The 16,373-nt window shown below is 39.9% G+C and overlaps 1 protein-coding gene across 10 annotated transcripts in view; it reads right to left on the minus strand.

The window, feature by feature from the left end:
- Positions 1-15,782, minus strand: part of LOC109628819 (RNA-binding protein Musashi homolog 2) — a 245,577-nt gene extending 229,795 nt beyond the window's left edge. For 5 of the 10 annotated variants that reach the window (XM_020086228.2, XM_020086226.2, XM_020086225.2 and 2 more), the window contains exons 1-5: positions 15,552-15,780; positions 15,133-15,173; positions 14,669-14,750; positions 14,033-14,117; positions 3,484-3,525 (exon numbers count right to left, since the gene is read on the minus strand). In XM_020086228.2, the coding sequence (XP_019941787.1) occupies positions 3,484-3,525; positions 14,033-14,117; positions 14,669-14,750; positions 15,133-15,173; positions 15,552-15,613 (312 nt within the window). In that variant the 5' untranslated portion in view covers positions 15,614-15,780. Of the gene's footprint in view, positions 1-3,483; positions 3,526-14,032; positions 14,118-14,668; positions 14,751-15,132; positions 15,174-15,551 lie in introns of all 10 variants that reach the window. The other 5 variants (XM_069539929.1, XM_020086224.2, XM_020086223.2 and 2 more) reach the window with 3 other exon arrangements.
- Between the last annotated feature and the right edge of the window lie 591 nt (positions 15,783-16,373).

The raw sequence follows: 16,373 nt of genomic DNA on the forward strand, positions 1-16,373 counted from the left end.
GATCGCAGGGCACTTTTCATATTGCGTGCACAAGATGAGGCTGGCTACAGCACATAACAATTTGGTTTCCATGGTCCCCACGCTTCCTTTGCACCAAGCCGAGCCTCCATTACGACAAATAAATGTCAAGAGAAATTATTACATCTTTATGAAACATAACGTTGGACTTGTTAAGCTTAAATGGAAATGAGCATTAGTGATATATCACACAGTGTTGGACATATATTTAATGATTGAGGCAACTGTTTGAACTGTCACTGAGTGCCTACATTGATAATGAGATGAGATGCGTAAGGTTCTGTCTGATTCAGCTCAGTGACTGACTGATTGATCACATTTCACATCGGCTTTGCAGTTTTTTAACTGTAAATGTCAAGCAAATTGTTTTGACTCATAATTTCTCACAAGGGAAAACCTGACCATGCCACGTAAAGACACAGGTAAACAAAATATCAAATGGTGATATTTATGTTCAATATGTCTATATGTCCACTGCAATGGATGACGGTCAATAAAATCACTCCTGCCTGTAACAAAAGCAAACTGAGAATGGTTTGTTGTGAAGCTAAATGCTCAGATGCTGAAAAATGTATCCAGAACTTCTGGCATTTTAAAGCTACTTTTAGCTGCCTATCTAATAAAGCCATGGCTATTCCCAGCCCGACTGTATAGGCTGGGGAGGAGACAAGGCATAAATGAATGTGCATAAAGCACTTTGCATCACATCATCATTGTTTAATCCTTTCATTCTCATCTGTCAATCATCAACAGATGCACCCTAATCCCTGAATATTTGTGGCCCTGTCTGCATTGATACCTTCAACATGACTTGTAAGCACAGCTTTCATTTCTAATACAAAATGGTTTTTAAAGTCTTAAGATAAGCTTCAGTCAGGTGACATTTATTTATAATGTGTGTGCCATTTTGCATTTCTTAAGCATGTTTTCTTTTAACAACGCGGCCTGTGGTGACCTCCACGTTTTGTCCTTTACCAATTTCCTGGTGCCGATGGATCCAAGAGGAAAACAAAAAAATACTAAAATCAAATATTTAACAGATTCTCAAACATAAGGAGGAAAGCAGAGGCAATCAGCGCCCTGTGACTGATTTGTCACACAAAAACACATTTGTCTTATCATGACAGTAACCTGTAATCCAGTGTTTCGCTTTAAATTCTCCAGAATTATACTTATACAAATGTTCTGAGCTGTCATACATGTCACATTATATTTGAATTAAACGTCCGCAAGGCTGTCTACTTTAGTATATGCTGATAATTAGCTATTGTCCAGCTCTATTCCCCTGCCTCTGACTGAGTCTTCACTGTGGCACTGTCTGTGTTTTTGAGCTAGTGTCCGCTATAGCTGCTGATACAAGTTGTTTTTCCTGTGATCCTGTCATCCCGGTGCAAACACCTTCAGTTGTTTACAGTGAAATGTCCTCTGTGTTCACCTTCACTTCCTGTCTGTTTTCAGCATTACTCTACGTGTCGTACATACTGTATGGTTTTGACCATACTGCAGCATTCAGCAGCGGGGAGGTCATTGGCAGGGTTACTCGTGAGGTCATTGTTAGCCGTGAGAAAATTAACGCTGATTGGTCTCGTCACGATTCGCTCCCTGGAAACCCCGTGCCACCGAGGCACCTGCCAAGCAGAGATTCTTTAAACGAGAATGGAGCCTTTTCAACAGCTGCATAAGCAGCCAGGCGGACAGACAGTGAAGGGGGAAGAGGGACAAAAGAAATCTAATGCAAAACAGTGAGGACTTTCTGGATGGGATCCTTAAAGAGTGGGACCTCTTTGAAAGGTCTTAAATCAATTAAACATACAATCCCATGCAATGTTAATCTATCTGGCTTAATCCCATTGCTTTAAGATCCTTTATAATCCACGTTCAATACAACCATTTTTCTTCTCTAACAAGCTTGCCCCATAGTCATTTTATAAATCATTGGTACAAAGCATTTGCTGTGCCACAAATTCTTTTATGGGGTCATTATTTCACTGAGTTAGGAATCCTGCAAGGCCAAGTGACAAATATGTTAAAGATCAGTAGAACACATCAAAATACTGTATTTACCTGTCTGAGTCATAGCTAGAGAAAGTACAACACTGTTTATATAGATTTATATTACCAACATTTCACTGGAAAAACTGGTTAACTCATTAACAATCATTCCACAATTGACTATTAGGAACGCGGCTCAGAACAGAAGTTAAATTGATATAATTTGCCATGTAAGAAAATGTGAAGCACTGGTAGTTTCTCAACCACATGCGGATATCCTGAAGTCATGTGCTCTGGCTTTGAAAGTCTGCACTGCCAATTCCTCATTTGAAACCTGAACAACTCTTTAACAATGCCTCTCTCTGATCTGTTGGAAAGGAGAAAATCTATTATCGATTTCCACCTGGTGTAGGTGGAAAAAGCCCTGATAACGGTGTTGAATAGCACTACACTGTACTCTGCTGTAGACTGCACATTAAATGCTGGGGGATGGTGCCAGGCGGCATGTCAACAAAGCCCTCGACTACGCCACAGCACCATCTGCACACATTGAATATTTAATTGTCATTAGAAATGCTCAAGACCAGTAATCAAGAGAGAAAAAGATAATACGCATCATAAAGAGGTCACTCGACAGTTCCTGTGTGATTGGGGCTCAGTGTCTTTTTTCAAATCATCTATTGTTTTAATGCTAATTGTGATCATTTCTGCATGCATGAGCCACAATTCAATATATTTCCCAATCACTCATGTCATTCAGCGCCATTCAACTCTGAATGCTACACAAAACATCTCAACAGACTTATAATTCTGCCAGCAAATGTAATTTGTCTCCGTCAATGAGAAGTCAGCAATCATGTCGTGCTAGTTTAGTCAAGCTAATGTAAAGCTATTCACATAAGAACTCTATATATTCCACATTGTGCATCTTATAAAATGTTGCAACAGCCAACACCAGAAAAGATTATTTCGATTCCACTAACATTAGCGGCTCTTCTATAGAGGCTGTCACCTGTCAGCCACAAACTCAAGCCAACACGCAATAAAGCCTTATTTCATTCAATGTCAGACAAAAACTGGAACCCTCTGCTGTGATGGAAATATACTGCACTAATAAGACAGAGTTCAAAGCATTTGTGCCTATGACAAGGGATGAAATGTTAAAATAAGCATGACACAGGCACTGAAAAAATGGAAGTAGTTTTAAAACACTGAGGTAATACAAAAAAACATAACCTCAATCATGATGAAAAAAATTCCTTTAAGTGTAATATGTCCAACTTTAATTGCTTTGGCGAAAACAGCACAGACGAGATGAGAACAATGGAGCCACACTGTGTATTTCTCTACAATAACAAACAGACAAGCACTGCCTCTTTGTATCTGCAGCGTGAGAACACAAAATTAGGTAAGCTGGTGACATGAGACATAATCATTTTCTTTGAGAAGGGTTAGTGGCCAATTTATTCTTACCTTAGGCTGGGCGCGACGGGGAAAGGCAACCTTAGGATCAATCTGAGAAAGAGAAAAGAAAAGCAAAATTGTTGTTAAAGGAGACACCGTGATATTTCAAGGGTGAAAAGCAATGAACAGGTTTTGAAAATGTTTCTAAAACTCTAGAGCCCCAAATAAGGAACCCAGAGAGCCGTTTATAGAGCTGAACATGAGAGACCATTCCCATAGTTACATTTGAAATCCTTTGTGGCCATGAATTTATACATATACAAGTATTCTAAGAGCAGTAAAACCTGTACAAAGGAAATGTATTAGAATTTGATGCTTTTGACTCAGAATGATAAAAATGAATCTGAGCCATAACAACCCATCTGCACTAATGTAGATATCTCACAAAAAGTACTCTCGTCCGCACGCAAATCGCTTGAGTCACTAAAATGGCAAACTTCCAAAGTACAGATTTTCATGTTTCTATGTGAAACGTGTTTGGGAAACGATGATGTCATTGCCTACTTTGTGCATGTCCAACGTTGCTCTGTCTACATGCACTAGAAACACCAACAATGGCGGCTATAGACTGGCTGACAGGACATATAACTCACTCTGGTATTTCATTTGATTGTTGATGTAAACTATACCTACTGGTCTGGAATGCTTGTTTCAGTGTTTGTAGTCATATTTGCGGTTTGGATGAAAATAAAAAGATATCCACAGTACTGTGGACAAGGCTGCAGAATCACACTGTCGTGATCCAGGTGGTCTGCATTTGGACTCGAGATGCATTTTCAGAAACCTACTCTGCATTCAAGAACCGTCAAAATTATCACATTTACATTTTAAGGGCACATGAATGACCCAGTTGTTATAAGGACTATTTTATATAATCTGTGTCATACAATCTGGTTTAGTTTATTACAGGCATCTAAATATTCCAGAACCATGTAGACATGTTGCAGTCAATGTAAACAATTCCAATTAAACAAATAGCAAACAACAGCTAAATGTTATCATTTTAAATATTGAATCAGTTCTTAGTCCAGTGTACTGTGCATATATTTTCTCAGTGGGAAAAACTTAAAGGAAGGACAACCAATTCTGACATTTAGAATTGAGGCCAAACAGTTCAATCCTGGTTTTTCATCAGATTGGACGAGTTGGTTTCTCGCAGAGTGAGAGAGTGTAGGTGCCTTTCTGCAAACTTTCACTGAGGAGACACTGGACACTCAGATCAGTGCAGTGTTGCAATGATGGTTGTCCCTCTGGACGTTTCTCCCATCTTCACACAGAATCTCTCAAGCTCGGCCAGCGTGACCGTCAAGTTCTTGGTCACCTCTGTTACCAACGCCCTTGATTGCTCCGTTTGGCTGGGCAGCCAGCTCTAAAAAGAGTCCTGGTTATATGAAACATCTCTTATTAAAGAATTCTGGAGGCCACTGTGCCTTTGGAAAACCTTCAATACAGCAGAAATGTTTTTGTAGCCTTCTTCAGATCAGTGCCTCGACATAATCCTATCTCTGAGCTCAGCAGGCAGTTCATACAACATCATGACCTGGTTTTTACTCTGATATACACGATCAGCTGTGAGAACTTATATAGGCTGGTGTGTGCCTTTCTAAATCATCTCCAGTCAATTGAAATGCCACAGGACGATTCTAGAAAAGGTGTACAAATGCTGATTAAGGACAATGGGAGGCACCTCAGCTACAAGTGATAGCAAACGATTTAAGAACTCAGTTTTAATTTTTTTAAGTTGTTTACCATGTGTCATTTCGAGATACTACATGTAGGTTCAATGACGGAAAGATTGAATCTAGATTAATTATTGTAGCATTAAGATGCAATATAACAAAATATTGAAAAAGTTGATACTTTTCCAAATTCACAATATATAAAAACAAAAAAAAATGTTAGTGTTGAGGCTGGCCTGACCGTCTGCTGGTTGTGGCCGCTACAGAGACTTTTATTTTAGGCAGGAATTCCTGATTGAATATGACAGGAAGAAAATGAGAGTCTGAGGCCAGTGACGCCTCCAGATATTGCCAGATAACCAAGAGGATGCATCAGATCAGCCTGTTTCTCCATCTTGTGCTTGTTATTTCATTAGCTTCATTTTCCTCATTAACTTCACTGGGATGAAGGTATTCAGTTTGGTGTCTCATCAACCTCACACTTGGAATGAAGAGGAACTATCACAAACAGCAATGTTGGATGGTTGTATGGTTGTGAAAAGGAAGATATGCAAAAATAATATTACTCATTTGTATTTAAAAAAGAATCCTATTCATGTTTTACACTGGAATATTTACAGTAAGTGTATCAATTCTATGCATTTGTAAAAGTTACTCCTCCAGCACAGATGGATTTATTTGAGAAAACATTCTCTCTTTCTGCCGAGGAAAACAACAGCAAGAGAATGAATCAAGGAACACGAGAAGAAAAGACACCATCTGCGCAGATCAATTACGCCAATGAGACTGACTACGTTTTAATGCGTTTGAAGGGAAACCATGATGTGCAATGCCATTGTCATCTCTTCTGTCAGTCTCTGTTATTACTGTTATCTTTCTAAATCAGGTCAAAATGAGAAATGAATTCAATAACACCTGGGTATGGCGACCCTGCTTGTAATGAATTTCATTTAAAGATTTGTTTTAGCACTTAGCCCCCGGCATAACCAATTCAAACTCAATTATTTTGTGCTCCCTATTTGAGCAAAGACAACACGTAATGCTTTGAATACCAAAGTCCAATACTTGGTAATATATCTTAGGTTTTAAACCTATACGAGATATATCAAGTCCACGATTCATTGCACTGCATGAAGTCATGGTTTTTCTGTCCTGCTGAGAATTTCTACTCAGCATAAAGATTCATGTTTGCATAAGAGTGAACTTTAACACAGCGGTTATCTTCCAGTTTAAAATATTATAATTATCTAATACTTAGCATTGTTTAAATCACACTAGCAGCAATGCAACCAAATTAGGCAATGAGGACTTACTATGCAATCCTTCTGAGAAATGCTGTAGCAGTGCCTTTTTAGGTCACACCATATGATGAATGAGTCCTTTGAGAAATTAAATTTATGAGGAAGGGAGATGTTGCAATTTTTTCCTGCACTTTACATATTCGTGTGCATGATATTTCTATGCTGAAGGTGCCTTCGTATTTAAGGCCAGGCTCTGTATAACCATACCACTGAAGCAGAGATTATGTTGTCTCCGTTTTACCTGATACTTCCTTCCTGAGAAATATTTTGTTACGCAACACATATGCTGTCCAGTTTGGAATCAGCCAACCAGACCTGCCTGGTGCACTTGTTTCAGTAGTTCCACTTACAGAGTACTTGCAAATCTTATTTTACTCAAGTCTAGGTTCATCTATCAGTACCTTAAAAAAACGTTAACCCTGTTTAAAAACCCATTAAGAAAGGTACTTTTGTTAATGGGTTGGGGGGAGAAACACTCTTTTGTTCAATGGCTTTCACTTTCAAGCTGCTTTCTTTTCCAACAACAGCTGAACGCAACAAGTTTAGGCGTATTCTCTGTGGCTTGGATTCTGGGAACAAATCACAAGCTGTTGCAGAGGCAGAGAAGATTTTAAGGGAACACGTGTACAGAGAAGCGCATTAAAAACACTTCAGCACGAAATAATTCCCATAACGTATTGAGTGTCGTAAACTGAAGACACATAACTGTAGTGTAGAACACTAGACCTCCCATCCAGCTGTAGCTGCATGGTTATCGTCTAGTAGCAGTAAAAGTGCTTTATTAATCTGCCTCCAGGAAATTTTTATCATGGAAACATCACCAACAGTGCACACAAACCAAACAGCACATAGATCAGAAACCTGACTTGGAGCTGAATGAACAATCTGCTCTGAATTAGAATGTGCTCCACCCTTGAACATTAGGTTTTATTGGTTGCCAGATTAGCAGCTCAAATGAGGGAAATTAGAGCTGTTAAGCAAGTAAAAGCCAGTATTTACCTTTATTTATTGTTTTTTGTACTGTGGAAGTGTGAAGGTCATTGGGACTGTAACATTCATTAAGGAAAGATTGATTTGACCGTTGTGAAACAACAGAACATCCACTAAGTGATGACGCCATTGTTTTGTTTTTTTTACACATTGCAACATGGAAGCAGTCCGACTTTCACAAAGCTATATTTCCAAAATATTTCTCATTGACTGAAATTGATGGTAGTCCAGTAATCAATTAGCCAATTGATGGAAAATTAACCAGCAACCATTTTCATTATTGATCAGTCACATAAATTCTTTTTAAGTTATAAATTATCTTGTTAAACTCAAACATTACAGTAAATAGAATAATTTTAAGACAGTTGGTCAAACATCACATCATCTGGGCTCCAGGAAATTCGGAAGGCATTGTTGTCATGTGTTGATATTGTTATTTAGGCCACAGTGTTTCCCACAGAATTCATTCAATATGTCGCACATGCCCATTAAAGTCGCTCCCACACACAACAGATTCCGAGTGAGAGATACACACAGAGTGAAAGACAAGTTCCCGCCTCAAAGAGAGAACAGTGGGTACGACCACAACTGCATCTGAAACCATGACGTCTGACTGTCTGCGTGGACTGTAACATTTTTTGGAGACTGGATAGAGAGTGACAACGTGGGAAATAGCGCTGCACACAGCTATACAATGCTGCAACAGAGCGAAATCCCTAGTTAGAGATCTCTTATGTTATAAAGCGAAAAAATGTTTCATTATGAAACTGTGGCAAGACAAATATAACAGACCACCACAGTCCAATAAATTAATGCAAACCACTGAGGCCAAAAGCCATAACTTTAAACTTCCAAATATGTATCAAATCCTACGCCATCGTCTTGTTTGTGAGAAAAGAAAACAACCTTTTTTTTTTTTTGTCTTTCTTTTGGGTGAGATTACAGTATAATCATATTATCTACAACTGTTTTTTGGGATGTATGGGGGCCCTGTTTCCCATTGATTACATTAATGTGGACATGTAATGGCAGCAGAGCCTGTTATGTGCATTTGTCTGGGAGCCTCTAATGTGATGTCATCATTCAAGGCCCCAGCAATTACGGCATGTGTGGCTTTAGCTATAAGGTAAATCCAATGCATCTAGGTTTACACTGATCATTTCATGCAAGAGCATAGATGGTGTGTGATGTGCAGTAGAGGTATCTGAAGCATCTCACACAGCTATACTCTATGTCAGGAGCTTTTTCCTATTCTAAAACACAACTGGTCCCCCTGTGGAGCACTTTATATGCATCTGCTCATCTAGAACCTCTGTACTTTACCCTAACAAGTGCTTTCCTGAATTAATTGTTGAGATTTTTCGACTCGTGTGATATATGATGCAACATGATCTCGCATGGAACAAAAGTGCATATCCTCGAGACATCATGCAACCTTATAATTCAACGTAATAAATGAGAACAGACCAAGAGGAATCCCAGCAACCCCCTACCCCCCGATCTTTTATCTTACACAGCCTTTTACTACGGGGCCTCAGAGAGCTGCTTCTGCATGGGACTGTGGGAGATCAGGGCAGCGAAACAGCATATATCTCAAGTTCACATCTTACAAAAAGGATTTCATATATTAATGCAGCTCCTGGGTAAACTCTCTTCCTCTCTCTTAAGATATCTACACTAGCATGATGATGTGGTGTTTAAGCTAAAAGCAGGAGCCTTATCAAAGCCCGCAGCCTCTCCCAATTTAAGTGTGTGAGCAGGTCCACAGGTGTGCTCGTGTGATACCAACAGTATAGACAAGAAATTACAACATTTCGTTTCATATCTGTGCTGTCAATCTTAACCGATTTTTTTTCTGCTGTGGAGTAACACCCCGAAAAGGCAGTTTGTTCTGCTCCTCAAATCAATAATGAGAATTTTACCAATGTCACACTCGGCAAGCAAATCTTTTTTTCCCCCCCTTAAAATATGCAAGGCCAGTATTACGAGTATTATCGAGATTTACTGATATTACAAAAAGACATAACACTGTTGCTCTGACAAACATCTATGTTCTGTATGTACCGACAAGAGACGGACAGCATGAACTAATAATGCTTTCAGCCATAATTAAGTGCAGGAAGCACAGCACCTGCTAGACTCAAAAAATAGCGAGTCAGAGTAAAGCTCTCCGACTGAACTTTGCTTCCAAATCCTATCTGATGAACGAGCTTTAGATTTGTCCAGAACAGCTGTTTGTCCGAGCCTGCTCTCCTCCTTCCTTTTCTCTTGGGGTGTTTCCTGTCTCACCTACAACATCAAAACTGCCAGTGGAGGCTGACCTGCAGGTCATTCAATAAAGGCTGGAATTACGCCAGCACCACATAGAATATGTTTATCTTCCTTGAAACATTGATGTTTGTAGGTTATACGAGTCGCAGTGAATGAATACTGGAGACATATTGCTGTTTAAACTACAGAGACTGGTATGAAACGCTCATGAAATCCTTTGGTAGATTCCATCTCGCAGTAATAAATTAAAACACAATGATTTTTTTTTTTTATTATAACTGCTTTACCTTAAACAATAAAAAATGCCGCCCTGGAGTCAGTCTATTGCCTTGTAAAGCTATGACCTGTTATTTCTTAAACGCAAAATCATGTTCAATGATCTCCCCTGTTTGCAACAGTCTGCCTTGAAACATCTTCAGGAACAGATGCTATGAGTTGCATATTTCTAAACTGAACAAAGCATCATGAAAAATGGTAAATATGTTCTGAATTACCAGCATGTGTGTTTTGAAGCCCCAGGCTGTTCTTCCCCATATGTCTCATTCACATTCATCCTAGTGTTTTCATAACCGGACCAAAACCAGAGCACATGATAAAAAATAGATAAATAAATAAAACATTAAAGAACGTAGATCATCTGGAAGAAAGGAATTCCAGTGTTGTGTTTATGTTTAAAATATTACCTAATAATTAGCAACTATGTGTTTAACTGAAATGGTTTGAACTAATAAAATAAGTTAAATAAAAAAATTTAATAAAAAGAGAAAGTAAAATTTAAATTAGACGTAATTTCCATTTTCCCTGCACGACTACTCATAATGCTGCATGAGTCAACTAGCTCACAGTCGCAGCACCTCCAGCCACTCCGTCCGTTCAAGGTGACGAGGGACAAAAACACTGGTGAGGATTTTCCTAAGCACTGCAAAAAGTAGCAGGCCTGTATCAAAGCAACATCTGCAAGCACATCAAGAAACATAAACGTCTGCTGGACCAGTTCATTCGTTTCCTTATTGCTGTGCAACATCATAAGAGATATGATAGATCCCAAAGCAATGCAATCTTGATAGCGCGAATGTTAAGATACACAACAGCGCATCAGATACAGCCTGGTGACTAATGGTGAGGAAGATGCCACAGACAGCTTAGGTTTGTAATCTTCTACTGCACGCCAACGAATAAACAGCACATTAGCAGCTTGGAAATATCAATCTCTGAGTGCATTTGAGTAAACGGGATCTTTTGTATGTCACTTACACCATTGAATGCTTATCCAATTACAGAAATGTCCACTAAAAAAGGAAACACACATTTGGCTTCACTGTGTTCTGCCAAGGCCATTGGGAATCCCCGTTATTACAGTACCATCAATATATTTCATGTTTAGGATTAAGGAGGAAAAATACATGGCCTTAGAAACAAAGCAAATACATTAAAAAATAGTTTCATTAACACCAGACAGGAAGGCAAATCTAATTTGGCTTACCATCTTTTTGAATACAGACGCTGTAAAAGCCAACATCCAAAATCATTATGTTAATGGTCATTAAAAAACAATTTATCCGGAACAGCCTGGTGGCCCTATGAGTTTAAGACACTGACCATGTAATCACAACAGCCCCCTGTCTGGCCTCTGTCTCCCCCTCATTTCCTGTCGGCTCCAGACTGCGTGCTATTTTGAATAAAAATCTGCTGCCAAAACATATGGATTTCTCTAGCCGGTGGGGGGGAGAAATACCTGAGAGAGGTAATGATAAAACTGATAAAAAGGGAAATGTTTCACAACAGGCCTCATGTGACTTGCCATTCAGGATAGCACAGGTGTGCAACAAGTTCAGAAAACTTTGCTGCGCCTGTGCACACGGGCCACAACTCAGAGACGATGATGATTGGATGTCAGACCTTAAAATGTCAGTGTTCAGTTCTCAGGGTGAGGTGCTGTCAAATCTGAAGTATATGACATAAGTCTGCCAGATATGACCTATAGCCCACAGTGAGTGAAATACACTCTGTTTATATTTTTTACATATAAAGCAGGAATGGCTACCAATTACAAAACCTTTAAATCGCATGTCACTTAATATGTTTCAGAGGAGCATGAGAAAAACAAAAGGTTTTTAATGCAAATATAATGCATATGAAAATAGGTCAACATTACTGCATATAAACTGCTGAAGAAAGTTTGGTCAATTTAATATATGAGCAAGAGATCACACCTCTTCTTTTAGGGCTGAACTTTTTTTTTTGCAATGAAGAAGTCAGCTATGACGTGGTTTAAGGCTGTGGTACGAACAGGGGGTCATTGAGTTAAATCCTATGAATATCTAACAGAATAATTAAAAGATGCACAAGGAATTTATCCATTTCCTGCTGCCAGGACACTCGCAATGCCTTCGAGCAAGGCATTAAACCGACAACTGCTCTACTTATCTGGCATCAGTACAAGACTGGGTTGTGCAAGCCAACGCCCAGGTGAAACTGTTTTTTCATGTGCACTCTTCTCTCACATGTATCCTCTCCCTCAACCTTTGCTATAACATATACATATATATATATAAATTTATAAAAATATAAATTATGCTGTCAAGCTGTCACAGAATTCTTCATTCAAAATGCCAAGCTTGAAGTTATCAAACTGCTCTAGATTCTGCATCAAAGTAAGTTTTGCATCATTATCCCTTCAAGCAGCCCCTTAACCTGCTGCTACGTCTGCCTCTCCACAGACGTTTGCAAGGTTTGCAGTGTCATTAGTCTTCCCGCTGTCTTCTCTCTGTATACACTCATTTAAAACAGAAGGGCCATTGTATATTCCTATCAGCCCTATTCCCATAGCACAACACTAGAACTGAAAGAGCTTATGTGTAAAATAAAACACTGATGCACAAAGTTTGAGTGACATAGTGACACACCTGACACATAAAATATCTCAGAATGGGTTTGATTTAGATTTTATTAACCATATTCCTACTTTCTTTTTAAAAAGGATAATCATGTATTTTGATTTTTTGTTATAATGGGGTTTTTTTATATTGGTAAATAGAAATATTAAACCTGTAAGCCCCTGTATGTGCGAATAAAGCCTGCATCACTGAGCAGTTCTGAAAACCGACCAGAAATCTCAAAGTCTCCAATAATAAAAGAGCAGCCACTTAATAATTGAAATATAAAAAAATATAAAGTAACATCCACCGCACAACAAACAAGTTTCCTCGAATCTGTATCAATAAGTGAACAACAAATCTTACATTTGCATTATAACCTTTGCCGATTTCAGAGTATCCTTAAATTAAACTGAAAATTTAAATACAATCTATTTGTCTTGTAAAATCCAGGGTCCGAAATCACATTTCCTCAACATGCACGGCTCCATAACTCCAGTGTGTCCGGATATGACCACCTACTGTGGAGAAATCCAAGACAAATATAACTTCAGCCGAACCTCATCTAATCTACCATTACAGACACATCTCGTATAAAATGACTTGCGTGCTTAATTATTCATCTGCTGCCAAATTTCAAAAGATGAGTAAAATATAGTTCGAAGTTTTTTGTTAAGTGAGTGTCTGGGTGTATGCGTGTGAATGAATTGCCTTTCATAAGTAAATTCAGGGGACCCTTTCAAACTGAAAACACATTAACGATATTTAATGTATTGACATTGTCACTGCGGATTGATGTTGTTTTGCTTCATTTCGCTACTAACATTATTTTGCATTACAGTACCCAGTTGTTAAAAAGTAGAGCTTATTAAGATTAAGCTTATAGAAGTTGATTATATCTGCTTTATTTTAGCTTACTCAAAAACACTGAGCACTTTTATTTTATTCTGTTTAAATCAGGGCAAGGTTTTTGGGGAGTGCAGTTTTAAACCTAGTTATAGTGTCAGCACATTGGTCGTGAAACAGTGTAATATGTGCTGGGTCAAACAGTAGCGGCAGCACTTCTGGACAGCACGCCCTTCAGTGGAACATGAGATATGTGCACACTGCACATGTGGCTGCAGTGAAGGAGTGGGCGTGTCAGCCCCATTCATCCACAGAAGTGAAAGTGAACACATAATATTCACCTTAGAGTCGTGTTTTATTGCCAGGCTTAGTGTTGACAGGGACCATCATACTTTTTTAGCCCTTATAAATGACCTTGATCCGAAAACCCTGTTAACCGGGGAGGTGTTTCCCAGGAGGCCTTAGGCCGCCACACAGTTTGGACTGAAGTGTGACTGGAGGTCTTTGTGAAAAAGACAAAAACCCAAAAAAAAAAAAACACACAAAAATGGACAAACACATAAAATGTATAGAAGTGTAGACACAGTCAACTCACCGTCTTTGAGTCTAATTCGTGGTGTTGTTGAGCTAAGACTTTATCTACACTGGCGGCGTCTGTAAACGTAACAAACCCAAATCCTCTGCAAAACAGAGAAGATGAAAACAACAACAATGTTAAAATGCATACATATCAAAAAAAATAATAATATTACAAAACATTTTTCTTATTGCAAATAACATAGTGAATGTCCCCCAATGGGCTGCACAACAATAAAAAGGCACACTATTCCGGTGACCTTATTATTGTGAGACTATCTCTTTGTGATGCATTGGTAAATCCACATTATGGACGTCCTGGAGCAGATTTGAACTTGAGACTGAGGACACAGCCGATCATGGTTCGCTGTGTTACAGCGTGAGACGGCGCTACACCAACATTGTGGTGCAGTCACAAAGTCAATGTCAAATTGCATTCGGCCGCAGCTTTACAGCAGTGAGCGTTTAAGCTTATCTGGCTTGCTGTGAAACCACACGCAGGCGCGCGCACCCGGGGACACAGAAACACACACACACACACACGGACACACACACACACACATGCTCGCGGGATTAATACTCAACACGGACAAAGTGAGAGATATCGTTACATGCACGGGGGAAGGAAAAGTAGGAAAGCCCCGGGGTGTTTTACCTTGAGCGTTTCGTCGTGGGGTCTCTCATCACCATACATTCTCTTATTTCTCCGAATTTACTAAAATAGTCTCTAAGGCTGTCTGTGGAGAGAGGAAACATGTCGGGTCATTGGACAGGAACACTGTGCGCATGCTGCTGTCATTGTGTTTCAACAAGAGGAGACAATCACAACAACAAAAACACCCCGCGATGCGCATAGGGGTCGAATAGAGGACTTCAGATGGACGGAGATCAGGAACAACACGGTGCGCACACGCATCCCGCACACGCATCCCGCACACTTCCACCACTGCACGGTCCACACATTCGCACGTAACGAAAGCCAGCGGCCACACAAGCGAGCACTCACACACACAAATGAACACAAACACACACAGCAAGAAGGGGGGAAACACACACACACACACACACACACGCACACACACACGCTGGACACGGAGGAAGGAGGAAGAACACTCTCACCTGGTGAGGTCTGCCAGCTGAGGCCACCGATAAACATTTTACTGTAAGGGGAAAACACAACAGAAGTGAGTCCAGATGTCAGTTCGGCCATTTTGACGACTAACTACTTCTAAAAGCGACCTTAAAGGATAAAAGGAGGACTGTGGAAACACATCGGCAGCCGGGTAATTATAGTCTATCTACATTTAAAGGGGGAGGCCACTCTCGATACGAAGCTGAAGCTGTTATATGGAGGAGGGGGGGTGAAAAAAACTGCGTGTGGAAACAAACCCGGTGCACGGTTTAAGTGCGTACCGGAGAGGAGGGGAGGGGGGGACGGATCCAGCACGGCAGTCGAAGTCCTCTTTAAGATGTTGTAACACGAGAAATCAAATAGAAAATCACACGCAGAGGGTCGAAATGCGCAGAAATATTCTTACCCCGGGTCATGCTGGGAGTCGCTTAGGCTTCCGGATGTGGCTTGACTCCCGTCTCCTTCCATGTCTATTCCAAAAAACTATCGGCTGGGACTACAGTAACAGTGACGGACACACACAGATACGGGCTGGAGATATGCAAAGCCCCGCTATGAGAATATTACTGAGCCGGGAATGAAAGCGTCACACGTGGGATCAGCTCAGCCCCCTGCTCCCTCCTCCTCCCTCCTCCCTCCCTCTCTCGCAGCTCCACGCTCTACCTTGGCCCACAGGGGGGCGGAGTCTGCCGCTGTCACCTAACCAATCCAGTTGACGTCAATTCGGCCAATCTGCGAACCGATCCGCCGATTCGTCATTTAATTAGGAGAGAAGTCATTGCTGAAGAATCGAGAACACTTTATCGAGTCGGTGCTGATTGTCCGTGTTCAGACCAAGTCCTCCCCTTTTTAAAGCAGCGGCATGATTATTTTATTTTTTTGAATTTTGAATTTTGAATTAAAGTTGTTTTGTTATTCTTCCACCATTCGTTTTTATTCCCAGGAGAGCAGCAGCTAAACTGGGACAACTCCTATAAGCATGCTAATATTTAAATGATCCTGACTGTTGTGGATCACAGGTGTTTTAACAACTTTATTTACAATACAATACAACACACACACGTATTTGAAGTATTCCTATCAGTATGCTAATTCCTATTAACATGCTGACATTAAAAATAAAATTGATTCGATAGAATAGTTCAGTACACACATAGACCATGAAAAACAGAGGGAAATAGATTATCAGGTGTTTGTGAGAATGCACAAGCTAAGACATAAAAATAGC

This window comes from Paralichthys olivaceus, chromosome 15, assembly GCF_024713975.1.
Source record: "Paralichthys olivaceus isolate ysfri-2021 chromosome 15, ASM2471397v2, whole genome shotgun sequence".
NCBI classification, from domain to species: Eukaryota; Metazoa; Chordata; class Actinopteri; order Pleuronectiformes; family Paralichthyidae; genus Paralichthys; species Paralichthys olivaceus.